The 18,530-nt window shown below is 41.7% G+C and overlaps 2 protein-coding genes across 14 annotated transcripts in view; both read right to left on the bottom strand.

Annotated features, from left to right (window-relative positions):
* Positions 1-13,980, bottom strand: part of PHKA2 (phosphorylase kinase regulatory subunit alpha 2) — a 44,961-nt gene extending 30,981 nt beyond the window's left edge. For 3 of the 8 annotated variants that reach the window (XM_042036893.1, XM_042036902.1, XM_042036911.1), the window contains exons 1-11: positions 13,818-13,980; positions 8,565-8,723; positions 7,206-7,253; positions 6,538-6,706; positions 5,602-5,684; positions 4,921-5,001; positions 3,797-3,895; positions 3,351-3,497; positions 3,068-3,121; positions 2,378-2,500; positions 307-402 (exon numbers count right to left, since the gene is read on the bottom strand). In XM_042036893.1, the coding sequence (XP_041892827.1) occupies positions 307-402; positions 2,378-2,500; positions 3,068-3,121; positions 3,351-3,497; positions 3,797-3,895; positions 4,921-5,001; positions 5,602-5,684; positions 6,538-6,706; positions 7,206-7,253; positions 8,565-8,723; positions 13,818-13,895 (1,137 nt within the window). In that variant the 5' untranslated portion in view covers positions 13,896-13,980. Of the gene's footprint in view, positions 1-306; positions 403-2,377; positions 2,501-3,067; positions 3,122-3,350; positions 3,498-3,796; positions 3,896-4,841; positions 5,002-5,408; positions 5,519-5,601; positions 5,685-6,537; positions 6,707-7,205; positions 7,254-8,564; positions 8,724-10,921; positions 11,017-13,817 lie in introns of those variants that run through there. The other 5 variants (XM_042036922.1, XM_042036932.1, XM_042036942.1 and 2 more) reach the window with 5 other exon arrangements.
* Positions 13,981-15,807: 1,827 nt separating this feature from the next.
* The window catches only part of ADGRG2 (adhesion G protein-coupled receptor G2), a 59,821-nt gene continuing 57,098 nt past the window's right edge, over positions 15,808-18,530 (bottom strand). For 5 of the 6 annotated variants that reach the window (XM_042036840.1, XM_042036863.1, XM_042036879.1 and 2 more), the window contains one exon: positions 15,808-17,905. In XM_042036840.1, coding sequence (XP_041892774.1) covers positions 17,721-17,905 — 185 coding nt within the window. In that variant the 3' untranslated portion in view covers positions 15,808-17,720. The remainder of the gene's footprint in view (positions 17,906-18,530) is intronic. The other variant, XM_042036871.1, reaches the window with a different exon arrangement.

Here is an 18,530-nt window from a genome sequence, read left to right as displayed (position 1 = left end):
TCAGTTCCTAAGTCAGTATCAATACTTCTTAAATATATGTCTTGCTCTAAGGATGTAAAATTTTAGACCTGCCGTAATATTTCCACAGACATTCAAATTTCAAGTAAAAAATTTGACCATTTGGAAGCTAAAGTTTACCAGTTCTCAGCAGGAGCTGTGAGAAGTCTCTTACTTTTTAAAATAATGTGGAATAGTCTTTTTTAATTGTTGATTTAGATTCACCAGAAACACAAAAACTGTAAGACTGATATTCCTCTTGCTCTCTCTCCTTTACATACTGAAGTGGATACTGCATTTTCACAATACCTTTTCTGAAGGGACTGCATACAATTCAGGCATTAGCACTAATCCATTCTTCTCTCTAATAAGTATTCCTTCCAGAGCCTCTCTGTACTCTTGCACCTGGAATTATTTTTAAGAGAGTGAGAATTCACATTACAGTCAGCAAAACTGAAACAATAAAGTTAAAGTACTTTTGAATAGTACTCTTCTGCTGAAAGTTCATACATTTTAAAAAATAAAAAAAGGGTGGAGGAATCATGACTTGCTGATGGAAGAACAGTGTTCAAATTATCAGAGACTGTTCCAGCATCTCAGTGTTACCAGAAACATGAACACTTGTCTTCAATCTGTAACACATTGCTGCAGTACAAAACTTCCAGTATACTCCTATTGAGAAGTCACTGGAACAGATCCTACATGGAATTTTCAATGGATGACAGTGCAGTGACACAGACATCAGACTGCCAGTATCTGTCAGAATGTAAGGTGTATAAATGGTTAGCTGTATGCCATGCACATTTGTCTGTAGCTTACTGAATTCTGCTTTGCAGGATTGGGAAATCAGTTTCTCTTAACTGATTCGATCAAAATTTTGTCACAAGGAAAGCTTCAAATAGATTTAAACGTTTAAAAGTATCTAAGTTCACTGAAAAGCAAATCCTCTTCTTCTTGTGTTATGAGACAACATACTAAGAACAGGAATAGCAGATTGCTAAGAACATGTAATACATTTTCTTTTTATCAGATTCCTTAGTTTGTTCCATTTATTAACTATCCATTCCAAGTTTTTACTTAAAGGGGAGATTTTCAAGCACTACCAGCACTTGCCTCAGAAATCCTATTTCTGCTATTCCTGAGTAGAGTGGATCACTCAAAGGAAGGTACCCACAAGTTCATGTTATAGTACACTGACATTGTCAGTATCCTGTCCCTCTCTTTTTGAGTCCTCAGGGTGCTTACTTTTCTGGCAAAACCATTTGTTTGCAGCAGTAACTGGGGATTAGGCACTGACCTGAGTGTCTCAGTGACTCATTCAGCTATGTTTAAACAGTGGAAACTGGGAGCAATTGCCCTGACCATGCTCTAGAACAGTCAGTCTGCACACCGTAAAAGCAGCCAGGTACATACTGTCCCAGATAATCCAACTAAGGTCTAGAGACTGCTTCATGAAGTGGTATTTAATTGGCAGGACTGAAGTTTCAGTAAACTTTCTGATTTTCCCCCTCACTAAATAATCCCATTTCTCTCTTCATCAGACTACTTTTAGTGTGTTCAGGGAAACATTTTATTTGTCCAGTGTCAGTAAGAATTTCACTTGATTTACAACATCTGATACAGAAAGAGGGCTCTTCGGTCTGAAATCCTCTGAATTGTTTCTGACGGGACATTTCGATTTTTTAAGGAGTTTAGCAATCTCCTATCCCTCTGCATACTAGGCAATTTTAAATCACATATATTTTTTATTTCTTTCAAGCTACCAATCTGCAGAAGTTCTGGTATGAATGCATTTAGTCCTGACTACTTGCTGCTCTTTAACTCACCAATACTCCCCAGGTGCCACCATAACCTTTGGAGGGCTACAATCAATTTAGTTCCACTGTCCACTGGATGTCTGGCACAGTAATGGCATGAAGTAACTTAGGGAATTAGTGAAAATGAAATTGCTCCACATAAGCCAACCCCAAATCTCTCTAAATGTACAAAAAGACTGAAAGTGCTACGAATGTTGTTTTCAGCAGCCAAGCCAGGGAGGCTGGGGAAAAAGAAACTTGTCTCATCCTGAAGTAATTGTAAAAGAGGCATCAAGGTTGGTGATAAGACAAAGCCAGGCAAATAAACCCTGTTCAGCCCAGTTTTACCACCCCAGCTAACAGAGCCACTCCAGCTGGTAAGGGGAAGGCAACCAGGCCCCAGTGTGCACAACCCTTCTGCCTCTACCATGTCATGAACTCCCCAGGAAGGTGAAAATGGCTGAAGACTATTTCACTCTGCTAATGGGGTATCCAAATGATACCCAAAACAAACAAGGAACAAAGTTACAAAATAGTGTGGGTAAATGGTTTTGCAATTTGAAAGCAGTTTCTTCTTTCCTCACCTGGATTTTGTCCTCATTAAATATTCCATCAATTAGGAAGTATGTCCAGAATACTGGCCACTCACATTCAATATTCTCAAAGAGCTTGAGCTCAGCAGGATCATAGTGCAGCCTGCTTGGATCCTAAAAAATTCAACCACACTTGTTTAGTCACAGTGCTAAATTAGTCACTTATATTCCAATCATAATCATAGTCTATTTTATACAAATTAAAACATAGAAACCAATAAATCCACCAGGAATAGTTTCCATGCAGTCTCTTGACTTCTTCGACACATTCACTCTCAAACTCATTTAATGGTTCTCTAGACAAGCTGATCCTTCCTGGTCTCAGAATCTAAGTGTCTCCCAAATGATCTTGGTCTGCCTCAGTTTAAAGATATTTTGGGATGTTTCAGAGACACCACTTCATCTTAGACACCATAAGCATATCAAAGGGTTAATTTCTTACAGAATTATGAATTAAGTTCTGTCCTTAATAACTGGTTTTCAAACCCTTAGCCACCCTCAAATATGTGTCCTTTTCAGGGTGGATACCTGGATTACCTCCAAATCCACTAAGATGTCTTAGCAGTGGTGGAGAACTTCACCCCTTCACGTAAATAAAACAAAATTTATCTATAAGGAAGAGAGAAAATTCTTCCCGTGTGCCTACTGAAAATATACATCATAAATATACATCAGAAGTACCTCTCTGGGTGTCTTGTAACCATCTCGGAGAAAGCGACAGCAGCCATAGCGGCCCTGTAAAAACAGACAACATTACCAAAAATTTCACATACACTTTTCCCTCACAGACTAACATCAGCAAAAAAGTATGTGCTGAGTTTTAAAGGTCACTCAGGGATTTTCCTCCCTCTCTTCCTCATGCATAGATGAACCAAGTCTGGCAACCCTTGTTTAAATAGGATTTTTGATTTATAAAGAGGTTCTGCTTCTCTCTTTGGAAAAAAAAACCAAAGTAAATCCTTACCTGCAATTTGGATATGATTTCACTCTTGGTTACATTAACAAGGTTTACATCCTCCACTGCAAAAGCTGGGTAAGAAATAATAGAGAGAAGGCCAGCATCTATCTCCTTTGAAGTGGACGCCCTTGGCAGCATGGAGTACAGAATAGACTGAGCAAAACAAGAACAGGAGAGAGGGATGTAAAACAATTTGCCTACTTCAAAAAACTATGTCAAGTGCAAATGAGACTACACTATTTGCAAGCTGACAGAGAACTCTGTGCAGTTATTTTTAACTGAGTTAGAATGAGAATGCTTCACACTACTCAGTTTCACATATCAACTAGAAAAAGGGTGAGCAGCATAGCCTGAAGCCATCCTTATTACGTTACATCCTTGGCTTAGTTAATCAACATTTCATTTAAAAGCAAAAGGGAGAGGGTGTTAGGTTTTCCCCTCGTAATTTTTACCTGACAGTGTTCTACTTCATCAGGAAGAACATGAATCACTGATTTGTGTCCTCCATGAGCTCCAAAAAGATCTAGTTCATCAATTGCTTCCAAAGCAGCCTTCAAAGAAAACCAAACCACAACCCAAAATCATTAAACACCTTTTAAGCCAAGTATACACCCTAGCACCTGTGCTTAACCTCTGAAAGAAATTACATAAGACAGAAGTTTGCTTCACAGACTTTTTTTTTTATCTTTGAAGGGAAGCTTGGCAATATTTTTAAAAAAGTAACTATGGTTTTATTTTCTGGTTATTTCTGATGTGCTCATGCTCCTTCCTACAATTTAAAGCCAATGCAAAAAAATCAGGAGCTGGGTCTCCACTGAGACATCATTTAAATAATGACGTACTTAATAAAAAGTGCTTCTCCTGTCCTATATTCCAAAATAAGCCTCCTATATCAGTGTGGGGCCAAGACCAGCAGTTTCTCCCTCTTGCAGTGCACACAAGAGCTAACAAATCCTGCTGAAAGGCAAATATACCTTTGACCTTAATGATGTTTGTCCTCTGTCTGTCCCCCAGATACCATGTAATAAGGTAGCTGTCAATTACACATTTACATTTATGGCCTTCTAAGCTTCATTTAGTATCTCTGTGACCTTGTGCTATGAGGGAAACAGAAATATCCACTTTTTTTTAAGTATATCTTCATTTATTTTTCTCTCTAAAATACTTGTAGAAAATTTCTTAAACTGATATTCTGCTGTGTTTTAGAATTTATATCTGACTTTATCTTACAATGAGAACATCACATATGACACTGAGGCTGGAGAACTGAGGAGGGAAAGAAAACCAGAGGCCTGCCTCTTTATGAGATTGCATCTTACTGAATCTGTCAGATTCATGGTTCAATTAACCTGGTACCCTTCTTGCAATCCCTGGAACAACTGTGCTGAGGTCCTTCAATGAGAGCCATTATCACAAAGATTTTGCACTAAAGAATACTCACTCATATCTAAACAAAAATTCTTATACAATCAGCTAGTTATTGCCAAGAAGACATACAAAGGAAGCTATCAGGTTTGTCAGAGCCCTTAAGCATAACACAGCAGCCATGAAGGAGGTGTGAGGAAGACATTCTCACTTTGGCCATCCCTACGGAGCTCGCATTCAGTTCAGGGATTCCTTGGTTTGTCTTATCACCACGTTCCCAAATTCCATAATCCTGCAACAACACCACAAGAAAAACACATCAGGAAAAAGGCATGATTATATGCAAAAGGAATGTTTCCCCACCTTGTCCCACAACAAATCCACACTGCTACATGAAATTAGTTTATTATTTGTTTTCAAAAAAAAGAAAAAAGAAAAGGGGCTCCAAGTCTCCAAAGAGACCCTACTCATGTTTGAAAAGCAGCACATAAAAATATACCCCAGCAGGATCAGGTGCCTTCACAGAACACACAAAGCCCTTTATCCCTCCCCCAGTGCATGTTTCTCCCCATGCCCCTTCAACTTGGTTTGCTAACAACCTGCCCTTTTTAGAAAGGCCCACAAGACTTTTAATTAGACATCAGGAAATATTATTAATTATCAATAAAAGCCACTGTTATTATGATAGAACAAGTATACCTCACCCACGCAGCAGTAAATCCTCCACAGCCCTCTCAACATCTCCAAAGATGCTGCTCACAATGTAAAGTACTGACAGGCTGATACCTTTCCATGGAAAAAACAAGTCCCTATTTTACTTCTCCAGCAAGAAATAATTTTCCACCCACACTTGAGCAGTGTTCAGATGATTTACATATAAATAACTACTTACAGCAACTTTGTAGGCAGCTTCTATGTAAAAAACAAGATTCTGGATAAAGGTAACTTCATCGAGAGTGAAGATAATACGTAGCCCTGATCAAAAGAAGGGAAGAGAATAATTATACTGTATCAGAACTGCAATAGTTACTCTTCAGTGAGTTTCATGTTTTTGTTTGTTTGCTACCAGCTCCTGCCCACTGAAATCAAAGGAAAAACTCAAACTAATTTCCAAAGGTCAAGCAGCAAGCCTCAATACTTGCTGCTGACAAAATACTTCAAACCCCACCAATATCCACTGTTTCAAAGACCAATCAAAAACCACCTCTGTGAGGGTGACACTCAGACCATGGGTCTAAAGCAGAGACATCTGAGCCAGCTCTGGCTCTCCAGAGCAGTGCATGCCAATTCCTGCAGCTCCCCAGCCCTCTAGCTGCTTAGTGCTCTACCTAGGAACCTTCAGGATGAACAGGTGCCTGTTCTGCAGGGCTCCACTGCAAGGGGCTCCAAGGACAGGAAAACATGTAAGGAAACAAATCCTTATCCTCACAGGAGGAGTATGATTAAAAAGAACACAAGATAAAATAGCACCACTGAGACAAGAAACACTGATGGCACAAGTGGCACCTGACTTGATGTTGCCACACTCTGAAGAAATGTGGCTGTCCAGTAGGATGCCCTATGAAGTCTGTAAACATGAGACTTCTCTGACATAACTCTAAATATCTCATGTATTTGATGCCAATAAACATCAAGGGAATAGACACTGCCAGTTACTATAAACATGAAATTCCAAGTAAGTCATATCTCTTTTCCAGAGAAATATTACTTGCTTCTGAGCAATAATTATGTGAAGATCTTTGAAGCTAGTTACTACTTTTCTTTCCTTTTTAAAGAAAAGTTGGAATAGAAAAGGCTGCAACAAAAGGCAAAAATATCTTCTGCTTACCTGATGCAGTCATCTGTGCCAAGAAGAGCAGATAAAGGGAAGTTGCATCCACTTGCAGATGCCCCCACTGGTCGTCCCCAACCACCGTGGCACAAGTTGCAGAGTTATACTTGGCATGGAGGCAGTCTTTGGTACTCTGAGTGCGTTTGAACTTCTCTACCTTATCTACCTAAAAAACATCACAAATCTCAAATCTGAAACATTTTGGAAGAAATTCTCCAAACTATTTCAAAATTAACAACTTTTCTTAGGTGAGGAGAAACTTGAGGTCTTAATTCCTGTTACCTCACTTCAGTGTGTTTTGATTAACCAGAGGGTTAAACACAATTCTGACTTTAGACTCCAGTTAAATCCACATCTCTACAGGAAAGAATAAGATTAAATTACCTCGTTGAGTTCAGATCTAAACTACAGGCATGCATCTTGGTGAAAATCAGTTTTCAAAGGCAAAACTCTGCTTTGCTACAAGTACAATCTCAAAACATTACTTGGACAAGAAGTGGAAGTAAGGTCAGAGTTTTGCTCAAGAGTTTTAAGAACATTCCCCACACTATCATCTGCACACACGCAAAAAACCTCACTCCACAGAAGACACAAGAACCACACACTTCAACGAAGTGCTTTGTAAATACAACATCTACTAATTCAACTCGATTCTATGGCATTACCTGTCTCATCATGCACTGCAGGAGTCCCCGCATCAGCTTCACAACATTCTGCAGGAACGAAACAAACCAGTGACACTTTCAGCCTCATCAGCTCTTACAAACAACATTCAAAATGGCAAAGCTCACACCCTCTGCTAATGTCCTGCCAAAGGTAAAAAAAAAAGCATATTTGCTATTTTTTTTTTAAATAACTAATCAGATTTTATTCCTTCATCCCTGTGTAGAAGAAGAAATATTTTCCCAAATGTCCTCTCTAAAGAGTGGAACAGCTCTCTGCGGTCCTTCTATCCAGCTAAAGGAAGTAAGGAATGCTATGTCTTATAATAATACCAATACTAATCTTTTGAGTGACAGATCTGGGGAACACTGGTGGGTGACTTCAAGACATTGACACGACTGCAAGACCTGTAGAGCTTCTTCCACTCTTTATACAGTACAACAAAAAGCAAGTGATTACTCGAGAAATGGCCTTAAGTGTGAATGTAGAGAAGTGCAAGATTGTGCCTTAAACAAACAAATCAATCCCATCTTTTTACTCCCAAAATATAGCCTCAAAATATGATCATGCAAACTGAGTCAAGGTTATTCTGTCACCAGGATCTCCCTGGTTTGAGCAGGACATACCAGCAAAAAATTTACCCAGTGACTCCAAAACAACAGCAGGACACCAACAGTCCCTCACTTCCCATTTAACCCACCTCTGGCTACACTCTCATTTCTGATACTCACCCAGCTGCAGATTTTAGCATTTAACTGTGTGAGTTATGTCCCCTTCCAATTCTCCAGCACAGATCTTATCAGTTTGGAGATCGTTATCTTCTCTGCTTTGATCAAACATGCCTACACACCATGTACAACCTCTGTGCACATTCTAAGGGCTACTACTTTAAATGGCATGTTTCTCTTTACAGGGAAGAATGGTCTAGCAGATAATTTGCTGCAAGATCCAAGCAGCCTAGGCCTGATTTTCTGCTCCATAATACACCTCATGAGGGACCTCAAGGTCTAATCAGAGAGAGGCTTGTAAATCTGGGCACAAAACCTCTCAGAAGCCTAATCTTCAACAATCAGCCAACTGATGGAAGTTTGACTTATACAGATTTTTGTTTCATTTGTAGTTTAATTCAGATGTTAGCCTCTCTGCCATCCAGTTCCTCAAATCCTCCTTGCCAGAAGGTTGCCAAAGATACTGCACACCACACACTGCACGGATGTTGCTGTCTTTGGAACAAGACGTACTCCAAGCTGGAAAAACCCTGTCAGATACCCGGGACAGCAGCAGCGCGAATGCACTCTCCAGAAACACTACTGTAAGAAAACCCAAACAGTGGAACTGGTTTATGCTGAGCCTTGACGCACCTGCTCGAGCTCATAGGCTTTGGCTTTATCCTCATCCCGGTCCGCATTCTTCCGATACGCCATTCCCAGCCCCCACACGGCCAGGATGCTGTAGATGTTGTCCCGTACCCAGGCATCCTTATGGTCTGTCCCAGCTGAAAGCAGCCCCGTCACTGGGTTCTAACCATGGCAGAAGGAATAAAGAACAAACATTACCACCTCGAGTCCCACCTGTTAAGAAGCATCACTTCTTCCTGTATTAACGGGTAACAAACTAAAGATGATTTCACACTAAGTGCACATTGTGGCTGCTCATGATTTCACAACAGAAGTGAGATTCCATCCTTCTTTCCCAAATTCACACAAGTGAAATGCAAAATTTATTTGAACACTTCAGATTGTAAAGTTTAGAGCATCCAGCTGGAAATCTCCATCCACACAGGATTAGTAGCTAAGTCACTGAGTGAAATTCAGAATAGATCAAGGAAATGGAAATTTAAATTTTACATATTTATGAGGAAAAGAGGGTACTGAGTTAATGCTAGAAACTGAGTATGGGCTATATGTTTCTCTATGTAACTGGTCTGTGGCATAATCTTGAGAAAGTTAAAAAACCACTAGTTATCTTCTAGGAGATTAAAAAAGTTATTTCTGTATGCCTGCCCACTGGATTTATGACAGCTAAATTAATGCAAAAATCTTTTTATATACTCCTTTGGAAAATGCACAGGAAAAAAATTCTGAAGGTGTTGAAAAGCAGCACTGTCTGAAAAGCAGTACAATGAGTAGTCTCCTGCATCCCAAATACTCCATTAAATTTTTCATTGCATCATTAATTCCTATCACTTCACTACCCTTAATTTTTTTAGACCATCTTTCTTGGCTGTACATTCTTGACTAAAAAATGAGGCAAAGAGGCAAAAGGTCAATAGAACTTTCAATCAAATCAAGCCTTTATAGAAAATTTCAGTGAATGAAGACCAGTTGCTGGGGCTGGTGTGACAAGGGGCAAAGACTACAGTAGTAAAGATAAGTAAAATTTAAAAGGATACATCCACCAATTTTTCATTTCTCCCACACACTGGTTCACTCAACTCATTATTTTTAAGAAAGCTGGTTTGATGGGGAGGGGCTTTAGTTACAGTTTCCTGGGCTTTGTGTGTGACCACTGAGCACCACAGGGGTGACAGCCTGACAGACAGGCACAGTTGGCCCTATTGCTGTGGTTTAATACAGCAACTCTTAGTGGCTCACTCAGAGTAGAAATGAAGTTCTGCTGCAACAACCCCACCTCAGCAAGGTCTTCACAAACCAAATAACAGCTGAAGGACCACCTCCTCATCTGTTTGATGAGGAATGTAGCACATATGAATGCAAACAGCTTAAAAAACTTCTTTTTGATCTTGAAAAGTCAAACAAGGAGTAACAGAAGTCCCAGTTCAGTACTGTGCCCACTTGACAAAACCCAGGGTCTCAAAAGGCAGACTGCATACTCCCAACATTTGTAGAGGACACTTTGTATCCCTCCCTCCTATGCAGGACAACAAATATCTATTCACCTGCAGTCCTGGCTTGATAAAGATCACTCTGCTGTCTGAGAAATGATCATTTTGGTTTATTTTTCCCTACTCTCCATGCTGGGCTGGCTCCCAGCTGAAAAATAAAAATCTCTCTGAGTACCAAAATGGAAATCCCACAGAAATGGCCTATCCAAGACTTTAAAAGCCTATTTAGCTCCCAGGGAGGGACTTGCCTACCTCAAGAGGCTGTATTAAACACCTCCAAGGGCAGCTATCACTATTTCAGCACCTTTGATTCCTCTAAAAGTTGGTCCCAGCTTTTGGGACGCACCGGGGCTGGCTCTCATGGACTGACAACATGTTAATGTCTTTCCCCATGCACATTCAGAATGTTAGGAGAACAACATAATATACTAATTAATATTTTCAGTGGTTTTGGTTTAGCTCTTTTAGAAGTGTTTACTCTTAAAAACTACAATTACTTTCTTCTGTTACCTGCTGACATCATATGAAAACTCCAACCCTTACAAGGTGCTTAAGAACCCAGAGAAGCACTGAGTGCACTTAATCCCACTAATGTCAGAGATTTTCGCTTAAATAGTACTTTACAGCATTACATCTATGCAGTGATGGCTAGTTAGACTAGCAGATCTCATCCTGCAAATCACACTGCACATAAGATCCACGGAGCAAAGAATTTTATCAGCACCATGGGCTGCCAGCTGAGAGCACTGCAACAGAAAGCTGATGGCTGGACTAAGATTTTAAACTGTTGTATCATGCCCAATCCTATTTTTAAATCTATTTGTCCATCTGGAGACAACCCCCCCTCCCAACAACCCAAATCACAAAACATACCAGTTCCTACAGGGCAGCAGGTGCTAATAAGAACTTCAGCAGTACAGGCACAAAAGCAGCGGAGATCTAACTGGAGCAGAAAAGCAAGTAAGCCCACATTTAGCATCTTGTTGAAAAGTGGAAATTAAACAGATTGTCTTATTGATCTGTCAGATGAAAACTGAGGTAAGCTCTAGCAAATCTTGCAGATTTGCTTGTGGAGCCGGATGTAACATGATGTGAATCTTGGGGATGGCCCCACGCAGGGCCAGGAGTTGGATTTGATGATCCTTGTGGGTCCCTTCCAACTCAGCATATTCTGTGATTCTGTAATACAGTTGGGGTTACTCATAAAGGTATGAGCTTTCCTTATCAGGTCCATTTTCTTTTCACTTACAGTACTCTAGCAATATTTAAAATGTACACAGATGTTAAGTTTTATTATTTCCTAATCTTAAGATTCGCATTTTTTTCTTATCTCATTCAATTTAACAGGTGTAATAAGCAGCTGAGAACATCCCTCTGTCCCCAGTCCCTGAGGGTATATGCAACAGCTGGAAGACCCCACACAGACAGGAGCCAATAGTCTGGTCTCAGCCTCCTTTTACAACCTTTAACAGGATCATAACTATCCCTGGGCATGCTGCAGGGACTGACCAGCACAATTCATCATCTGCAACACAGGAAAAAGTTTGCTACTGACCTGATCCTACAAGGTGCCACACAGAGAAAACTGTCAACCCTGGTGCGAGGTCTGGACCTGTTGTCTGAACACATCTGTCTGGTAGCACAGATATCATCCATTAAAAATTGCCTCTAAAATCATATTGATCTAGAGTGATTGGAATGAAAGCAAGATCAATTACTGCTACTGAGAAGCCTGGCTCCTGGAGTATTAAACACCTGATGAAAGGCCAATGTTCCGTGCACACTCCGTGTTCCCCTTGCTGCACCTCACAGAGGTGAGCATGTCACTGCCCTCCCTCAGAGCACTGCAGCTGATGTGCCAAGGCTGCATTCCAGCAGCTGTGGATGTGAGGTGCAGGGTCACAGTCACACATCACTCCCTCTGCTGAGCAGCGGCACCTCAGAAGCATTTTAAACACCTTCTGGTTCTTCTGCCAGGCTGCTCCTGGGCAAACCCATGGCTAAAACTCACCTCCCTGTCTCCTTCCTGAGAGGCCGTAAAAAGGCACCAGCAGCAGTGAAGCAGCAGCCCAGCCCATCCAGCCACAGACTATTGTGCCCCCAAGGAAGACATGGTTGCCTGTGGTCCAAAGACAACCATCCTAACTTGCCCAACTAAGCACCGCACCTCTTCCACATTTTCAATCTATTGCAATGAAAAAACCAGAAGGAGTATAAATATACAGAAAAAACCCTAGAAATGTGCCTTGAGCATCTCTGTGGGCCCTCTTGAAATACCACTGATCCTCTGCCTCACTGCTAGCCTGTGACTTGCTTTCCACACAAAGAAGAAAACGTACTTATCTCCTTTCCCCACCTCTGAATTCTCCCAGACATTGAGCCCTTAGTGGAAAAGGCAATATACAGTCATGAACACTCATCCTAGTGTTTTAAATGGCAATTACAAAATTTTGAGTCACCAACATAAACTCCTGTATTACCATTTACTTATCCTCTTTACTATTGTTAAATATTAATAACATCAAGGCGCAGCTTTCATGGGGCATGTTTGAGCTCTGCATCTCAGAGGCTCCATGTCTCCCCTAATGGAAGCTGCTATCAGCATCCTCATAAATAAGGAAATCAAGGCAGGCACTGGAAGCCAAAGTGACTTGCCCAAGGTCATCCTGCTGACAAAAGGCAGAGATGGGAACACAATCCAAAGCATCTCCTGCACCCCAGCACAGCAAAAGTGAAAAATTAACTTCTCACCACTTCTCACACCACATATACCAGTTCTTGCATTTATGTCTACTGGTTTACAATAATTAGTACACAAACTCCAATTCACAGGTGTTTGGACCCTGTGCCCAAAAGAACTGCCAGTGACAAAAATCTTACTGACCAAAGTGCATTTAGGTCCCAGCCTCTTCTTTCACTGCTTTCCAGTTTCACTGGAACGCCCATCAACAAAACATATTTGGTAACTGATCTGTGCAAAAACCCCTGCTGCTTATCTTTATGTACCGGATTGTTTTAACCAAAGCATGACACTGCCAAACACCTTCTGAGTCCTCAGTGCCCACCTAGGTGAAGCGAGCACGCTAACAAGAGAGCACAGGCGCTGACCAAAAAACGCAAGCTGGCTTTTGCCAACCACCCCCGCTATCTTCGTTCTTTCACTGCTCGCCTGTGCAGGCAGCCCCGCCTGTCGCTCCAGAGCCTCAGCAGTGGAGAATAGTGCGGACAGTGGGAGAATAGCCTGGAATCTCTGGGACGTGCCCCGCCGCACACACGTGCGCGGGGAGCACACAGGGATCCGCACCGCGCTGTGCTGACAGGCGCGGCACAAAGTCCTGCTCGGAGCTCTTATGTCACCGGGGCGTAATGCTGCTGTTACCATGTGTGCGTATATATATATATACACACATATATATAGTGTGCACAACGGGTGGGTGTGTATCGTAGGGCCACGAACACATTGCATACACTGTATTATAATTATCTGCAAGCTCAGACTCGCTGTGTTTTCCACACGGTTTCCAAGGTGCACTGATACAAGCACCCCCGGGATCCGCACCGCCTCAGCATTCCCGGCGCTGCTCCGCAGGCGGGGGCGGGAGATGCGGACAGGCGGCCGTGCGCCGGCCGGAGGAGGGATGTTCGTGTCCCTCCTGCAGCCCCCGGCCCCGGTAGCCGCCCCACGCCCCGGCACGGCCCCGGCACGGCCCCACTGCGCCCGCTGCTCCCAGCCCTGAGCAGGCGTCCCGGGGCGGCGGCTGCTCCTCACCTGGTGGCAGAGGATGGTCCGCTGGACCAGGCGGGCGTAGCCATCCAGGCGCACCCCCGAGTTGCTGCGGCTCCTCATGGCCCCACGGCCGGCCCGACTGCCCGGCCCGGCCGCGCCCGGGGCGGCGGTACCCGGAGATGGCGGCGGCCTCTCCCCGCCCACACGGCGGAGCGGGGCGGAGCGGGGCGGGGCGGGCAGCGGCCTCCGCCCTCAGGCGCCACGGGAACACCGTGGGTGCACAAGGGTGCGCAAGGGACCGAGCAGAGGAGGGGCCACATGGCATGACAAAAGCCCGTCTGCTTTTGTAAAAAATAAAGTCGATTTTATACAACCTCTTCGTAATTTCGTAAAATAAAGCTGAGGAGGCCAGAATACTTGTTGGAAGCTTTTCTTTCCCCCAGCTTTAAAAAACCCCATCGTTTTGAGATCTGATCGAATGAAAGAAAAAAAAAGCAGCAAGACTTTACCATGTTTTCACACCCCTTGGCTTTCCCACTTAGCAAAGAAACAAGACGTGGAGATTTCCACGGGAAATGAACCTGCTACTCCCACAGACACTCCCGAGAGGCACCGAGCAAGGCAGGGTTCTGACTCGATTCGCCCTTGCCTGACTGCAGGCTGCAGCTCCCCAACGAGAGCGAGCAGGAACAAGGGATGACGGGCAAAGAGAACCCAGATCTAGAAATTTACAAACACTTAAAAAAACCACAAACCAACAAACGTGTTACATACAGTTGCAAACCCTTCACATTCCGTCTGTGCTCCTGGCAGCAGGAAGAAAAAGTGGATGCTGAAGCAGGGAGCAAATGTTGCAGAGTAGCCGAAGGTGTGGAATTCACTCAAAAGTCGGAAAGGATTTTTTTCCATTTTTTTTGTTTTTGCTTTTGGTTTTTTTTTCTCATGTGAAATTGTAGCATTAACAGAGTTACTACTGTCACTTTTCCTTGCTGTGCTTCCTTCATTGACTGCATTACTGACAGTCGTGGTTGAGAAAGCAGCTTTCAGAGACGCGTTCGTTCCCTTGGTGGCCGTCGGACAGCACCTCTGTAGGTCCTGCACAGCAGTTAAAGAGGACAGAGCTCGCAGGTTCATCATCTCCATCTGCCAGAGCCGCGCGGCGAAATCTGCACCGTGCCAAAACATGGACCAGGCTCCCTCTTTCCCTGAACTCCGCACCATCTTCCTCCTTCAGGACACTACTTTTTAGAGACACTGTACTTAGGGACCAGGTTTGCTGAGCAGGGTGGTGCCAGCTGCACAGGACAGGTTGCTGTTAATCTTTGACTAAGCTTAAAACCTCCTTACAGATCCCCCGAGTTAGCTTTGCAGCCACAAGTTAATGCACAGCATCTTACTTTGTGCTCTGGGCAGGTGTTTGCAGATTTCCCCGAGTTCTGGGTGTCGTGGCTAAACAATGCCCGGGAGACCAAGTACCAAAAAGATACTGTAACACCCAATGTAAAAACACGTTTTCAGCTCGAGTATGATAATTTTTTACTGAGCTAAAATAATATGCTGGTGTAAGTGCAAAATTTTACCACAATACGTGCGTGCTTTTAAGTGGCAAAGTCAGAAAGGACTCCCCACCCCTAGGAATATATAAAATAAAATTATTTAAAGAATCCTAACATATTTTAGTGTGAAAAAAAAAAAAAAAAGGAATACTCTGAGCAGGTCAGCGATAATGGAGTATGTGTATCCATAGGGAATTTAATTACTGAAGCCAAACTCAGCTATGCGCTTTTGCTTACAGCATTCTTGTGGGAGAGCTTCAGCAGACTTTAGGGCAGGCACTGACTGGACAGACTTAGGTCAGGGTTTTCTGTGCTAAAATCCAGATCTGCTAGAACCATGAAAGGTAAAATATGTAGCAGACAAATGCAAAAGCTGGGTCAGTTTTTTCTCCAAGAGGTTATGCACTGTAGATCCTGTAATCTGAAGAATTGTAATGCAGCCTAGTATTAACAACACATTTGTCTAAAAACCAAAGTTCCTATATTTCGTGTTGTACTTGCTGCAAATTTATTGCTTTTTTTACAGTTGAAAATATAAATATAAGAACATTAAATAAATTTACAAGAAACACCGCAAAGGCAATTAGCCAAATAGTTAAAGCATTCACAGAAATGTATTCCAGCTACTAGCATTCCAGGAAGGGCTTTACAAACATGCAGCTAAAACCCTGTGGATAAACACAACAAACACTTTAAATTCTCACCTTTAAAGCATAGTCAGAGTAATCTTAGACATGAGTGACTGAAAGAACTGAAAGAACCCATGTGTTGCCCACAGAACCACAACAGGGTTTGAGTACTGAAGAGGCTCAACTGCGAACCACAAGAGAGCCCCAGATAAGAGGCATGTAATTCATGCTTTTTGTTGAGGAGAGTGTTTCAGGGCTCCCCACCAAGACCTCTGGGAAACCAAAGCCTTTGCTCCCCTTCAGCCTGCACCTGCTTCATGCAGCCCCCTTTACAAGGCCTGGTGGTCCACAGCCCAGCACCAGTTTGTCCTAGTTTACTCTGGGAGCATCCAACCTTTGCCCAAGAATGCAAATTTAAAAAGCAGTGGCCACAGCTCCACGTGTGTGAGGAAGAAGAGGTAAAACCAGGGCATAGGCCAATTTCTGTTCAGGAGGAATCTTCACAATGTTGTATGGGCTTTCAGCTTTACACGAAGAGCCAAAATCCATTTTTTTCAGGTAAATATCACAAGGGGAATGAAATTTTCCTTCAGCAATTACTGAGCTAGCACCTCAGTGTTTGGTTTGCCAAGCAAGAGCCAAAGCACAAGCAGAAAAACTCACTAGAATAGTTCAAGAGCTGCCCCTTAAAAAACAGCCATGCAATGAAACAAACAGTTTCTCAGCTACTAAATATAGCAGCTGTCATTTATTATTTCTATTTTTTCTCCAACTCCCCCCTCCTTCCCCTGCAAACTTCTCTACTTTCATCATTGCAAATGAGAAATGGCAGTGTGTTTAATCTCACCATTCAAGATAAATACTGACCCTGGTGAAATCAATGGCAAAACCTGATGAATTTACTCAAGCCACCAACACGACTTAGTTGTATACTTAACCTACTGACTATTTTATTCAGCACTCCATTCACGGCACTCTACTTGAATTATACCCAGTTTCTATCCCTCTGTGGTGTACTAAAAGGGAGCTAAAGGTTCAAGACCAATTGTGTTTGTTATTTACAGTTCTGTATCCAGTGAATATATTCAAACCACTGTAGGTGATCCACTTACTGGACAAATTAACTTTTGTATTATTGTATGTTAAAGTTAATTAACTAATGAAAAATGCAAACTTACAATAACAGTTGCAAACAAAATATCAATTACTTTTCTATACATAGAAATATTTAAATTTATATTACAAGAAATAAATACAAAAAGTATCATTGAGATGCTTAAAGGTTGATATTTTTCTGCTTCTGTACATCACTGCAGAGTTTGCTACTAAAACATATAAAAAGTTGAAGACAGCATAGCTAACATTTTAAATGTTAACATCGTTTGTATGTATGTATAACTTTCTACATTTATACAATACTACTAAGCATTATATCCAGATAAACGTAATTGTAATGAAAAAAGTCTAAATAAAAGTTTTGTTTAAATGCAAAAAAAAAAACCTCAAAAAAACCCACTCTCTGATGAAGAATCAAAATGGAAATGTGACAGCTGTAATCTGATATCCAAGACCTTCTCAAAATAGTAAGTTCCTTTTTTTTTTTTCAATAATTGTCCTTGTCAATCCACTGCATGGCTGCCTTGAAGTTCCAGTACCATATATTTTAAATAAAACCAGTTCTTGGTCTGCTCATATTATGTAAAACTGCTAAAGTAAAACTCTACTTCACACTGTAAAACAATGTGCTGTTTAAAAGGAAATCACATTTTCTCCATAGAACTTAGGCTTCCTCTCTTTGAAGTCCTTCTGAGTGAGATTTGGCTTTCTTGGCTGCTGGTATCATCCTTGTCTTGAAATACAAGTTGTTTGCCTGAAAAGTCATGGAGACACACATCACCATTCTGTACACTGAAACAAACACCATTCTTCTCACTGGAAAGATGGCCTGTTGAAACAAAAAAAGTGCATCTCCTCTCAGAAAGGTTCAGAATCAAGCCTCCCATGCTTTTTTAGTCACTATAGAGAGTTCACACACACTCATTTTACCCCTGCAACAATTTTAAAATGTGGATTTTTTGGTAAATATTTTGTATACATTTCTTTTCCTCTGTGAAATCCTAGATTTGAGAGATGTTAATATATTCATGCACAACAGGATTTCATATTTTAAGCAATGAAGGTCACAATTCTCAAAATGTAGACTTGACTTGGAATAAGTACCACTAGACAAGATGCAAAATACTCCTCATTTTAATGTTTTGCTTTATGAAATTGAGTTTTAAAGGTATCTCAGGTATGCCAAGCAACTGAAAGAAGAAAGTGTTTGAGAAAACAAGGAATTTTTTTGCCTTTGAAAGGAATTCAACTTACAGCATTTACTTCTGAAGGACAATCAGAATACGGCCTAGGTCTAATCATGGGTCAAAACCATATTTAGACTGCAGAGCATCTTACACATTTAGGTGAATCCACAATGAACACATATAATACCACTGCTGACTGAAGCCTTTTACAAATGTTTAGTTCACCGGACAAATCTCCTGCCTTTATGTATCACATTCTAAATATTT

The sequence above is a fragment of the Corvus kubaryi genome, unplaced genomic scaffold, assembly GCF_017639235.1.
Source record: "Corvus kubaryi isolate FWS band 111438036 unplaced genomic scaffold, C.kubaryi_AGA036_p1.0 133, whole genome shotgun sequence".
Lineage (NCBI taxonomy): Eukaryota > Metazoa > Chordata > Aves > Passeriformes > Corvidae > Corvus > Corvus kubaryi.
Note: the sequence above shows the minus strand (reverse complement) of the source record. Positions and strands in the feature narration are given on the sequence as shown.